Source organism: Oncorhynchus keta, unplaced genomic scaffold (genome assembly GCF_023373465.1).
Source record: "Oncorhynchus keta strain PuntledgeMale-10-30-2019 unplaced genomic scaffold, Oket_V2 Un_scaffold_3114_pilon_pilon, whole genome shotgun sequence".
Lineage (NCBI taxonomy): Eukaryota > Metazoa > Chordata > Actinopteri > Salmoniformes > Salmonidae > Oncorhynchus > Oncorhynchus keta.
In genome coordinates, this window is record NW_026290913.1 from 52,305 (window position 1) to 55,622 (window position 3,318).

The following is a 3,318-nucleotide window of genomic DNA, read 5'->3' on the forward strand; positions in this document are numbered from 1 at the left end:
CCAGGATGGCAGAGCATCGTCTGCTTCTGGTGGCCCCATACTGGACCAGACAACCCTGGTTCAGCCTTCTCCTGTCCCTGTTGTCTGGGACACCTTGGCAACTTCCCCTGAGACCGGACCTGCTGGGGGACTCTGTGACATCCGAGGCCACACCGCCTCAGTCTGTGGGCTTGGCCACTGAACGGCACCAATGGTCTATGTTAGGGCTACAGGAGAGTGTAATGAACACCATGCAGAGCGCAAGGGCGCTGGTTATAACCACAGCATACCAGTTGCGCTGGCGGTTGTCCTGCTCTTGGTGCACTGGTATTGAGGTTGTGCCCGAGTCATGCGGGGTGCAGTATGTCCTCCAATACCTGCAGTCTCGCTTGGATGAGGGCTTGGCAGCCTCCACACTGAGAGGGTATTTGGCCGCTATATCTGCATGTCATGCGGGGTGGATGGACAAGCCAGTGGGGCGCCATCCCTTGGTCTCCAGGTTTATGAAGGGGCTTCGTTGACTGAGTCCAGCTAGGACCCGCTCAACAGCAAGTTGGGATCTAGATGCGGTCTTGGCAACTTTGGCAAAGCCACCTTTCGGACAGTTGGAGTCTGCCTCCCTGAAACACCTCTCTATGAAGTTGGTTTTCTTGGTACCGATTACTTCCATGAAGAGGGTGGGTGAGCTCCATGCTCTTTCGGTAAGTTCTGAGTGCTACCGGATGGACCCTCTCCACCCCAGCCCTTCATTCCTCCCGAAGGTTCTGTCAGACAGGCATGTGAACATCCCTTTTTATCCTCTCTCCTTACAACCCTCCCCGCAGTGGCAGGAGGAGTCTGGACCTCCCTCCGACATGCTGTGCCCTGTGAGAACAACAGACCAGCTCTTTGTCTCACTGGATCATGTACACGATTACGACAACATACCGCCTGGCTGGCAGGCCAGTGCTGGGATCTGTGGTGGCACATTCAACACGAGGTGTGGCTGCGTCCTGGGCTCTACTGAGAGGAGTGCCCCTCGCTGATATCTGTGCTGCGCCCAGCTGGGCTTCCTCTTGCACCTTTGCTAGGTACTATCGGGTAAATGTGGCACCTCCCTCTGCGGTTGGTTCAGCGGTCCTGAGCGTCGCCTCCCCGTTCGGGGACTGTGCCGGGACCCCCCTCCACATTGACGGCCCCTGTGTTTCGGGTCCCGCGCTGGGACTTTGCCGCTGGCTGGCCAGGTCCCTCTAACACCGACTAATCTGTTATGGGTATACCAGTATATTGTAGTGATCCAATATAGTGAAACATAACGAAGGTTACGTATGTAACCACAGTTATTATGTGAGCTACATGGATCACTCAAATCCTCTACGGTGCTAGAGGCGCCTCAAAAATGATGTAGAGAACGTGTGTAGCGGCCATGGGGACTATATATATAGGGGCGGACCCCAGCCGTGACACAGGTGTACACAGGAGTAAATATGTAAATCCTCACCTCGGAGTGATACCAATATATTGGAGTGATCCATATAGTTCACATAACCGTGGTTACATAAGTAACCTTCGTTCAGCTGGATGCAAAGTTTGGAACTTTCAGCTAGATATATCCGATGTAAAAACAAACATGCATGGCTGACTTGTAGAATACGGAATAACGTCAGCTCTATTTGTGATATTTCTATCTACGTTTGTACACTGAACATGGTCATGGATGCAAAAAGGGCGACAAAAATCTCAAAACAAATCGCGGTGACGTAAACGGGACCCGTGACGTCACCACTGGTCTCAGCATCATTCCTCTCTCCTCGGTACCCAAACCGAATCCCAGTCTCGAGATCAAATAAACAACATTTATAAAACACAATAACAAACAAATCACTGTGCGACTGCAGGTTGACAAAATAACATGATTTATGTAGGTCAAAAAACACCATTCTCCATCGTTGCCAGTGCGATGCTAAATGTATACTAAAATAAAACTCGTATTTTTAAAAGTGCATCAACCCCGACCTGACATTAAGCCGAATAATAAAACATTTAAATTGACGGTCATTCTGAGCGGGGGGCTATGAAGGGCAGAGACAGAGGCCGAATCGCAGAACCCATAGCCTCGGCGCTTTGTCAGCTGAGCTGCCTCTGCTGCACCCATTTTAACCCAGCAGAGAGCTAAATATAGAAGGCGTCTTCACTCAGTCATAGGTTACTGCATGTCAACCTATATGTACAGTGTATTGCTGTAGGACCCTGCTTCAAACACTTGTCATACGTTCAAAAAACCACGCACTGGTTTGATAATCACCTCCTGTGCGTTGTTCGAGGCTTTGTGACCTGTCAATCTCGATGTTTGGTTTAAAGACTTGTCTCTCATTCATTCCCGCCATCAACGAATGAATGATTACAAACAAGCTCTTTGCTTTGTTCTCATTAAAGAAAGCGCTGCAAAAACGATAAAAACGCACAAAGCAAAGCAAATACCGATTACGTTGGTTCTATTACCTTTGTGTACAGCTCTGACGCTGCCATACTGGTGGAGCTGTCGTGTCCTTTTTCCATGAATCTCAGCAGCTAGATTTGAACATCAGTAGTTCGCCGCTCCGTTTTTTCCTCGCAGTTAATAAAAGTCACTCCAGGTTTTAGGTTACTCTCTTTTTAGTGTACAACACCTAGCGCCATCATACCTAGAAAACCTCAATATTTTGGCATCTCTCGGAGCATTGTGGGAATTGATGATGGATAAAATGATTCAGTAAAACGCGGTTGTTGCCATGGGCTCGGAAACATGGCTAAACAGCGCTCCCCTGTGGCCAAGAGGCGACATCGCTTTAGTTCTGCTGGTTAGAAGCCTGCTTGTCAGATAGTCAGATTCCTTTGCAAAACGTTTAGTCTGTTTACTATATGAGCCAAACGGAAGCAAACAGAACGAAACGGGGAGGAACCTACCTGAATTTGTTCAACAGAAACTCATGTTCGATGCCAAACGTTTTCCGTTTGGATTGCAACAGACTAAACTTTTTTCAACAGAATCCGACCAATGAATACAGCCCTGGTTGCCATGTGCCATAGACCTGATCATTTAACCCTCTTCGTCCCAAATGGGACATAAAACTGAAACAATCTTCTTCCACTAGGGTCTGTCGGTCTTCAGCCAGAGCTTGTGTGTTTTAAGTGGATGATAAATCCAGATTATTTATATACATTTTGATCCCTTGGTGCTTCAGCTCTGCTGGTGTCATCCCTCATATAATACTAACTGGCCTCTACATTTTCATACAGAATTCCTTTGTATACAATCCTTCATAGATGATTGTATGATCTGTCAATGCATGGAGTCAGTCATCAAACACCCAACAGCCA

General features: G+C 48.0%; 1 protein-coding gene across 1 annotated transcript in view; it reads right to left on the reverse strand.

The window, feature by feature from the left end:
- Window positions 1-2,805, reverse strand: part of LOC118382454 (unconventional myosin-Va-like) — a gene marked incomplete at its 3' end in the record, with an annotated part of 45,070 nt that extends 42,265 nt beyond the window's left edge. The window contains exon 1 of the mRNA XM_052515800.1: window positions 2,461-2,805. Within this exon, the coding sequence (XP_052371760.1) occupies window positions 2,461-2,517 (57 nt within the window). The remainder of the gene's footprint in view (window positions 1-2,460) is intronic.
- Between the last annotated feature and the right edge of the window lie 513 nt (window positions 2,806-3,318).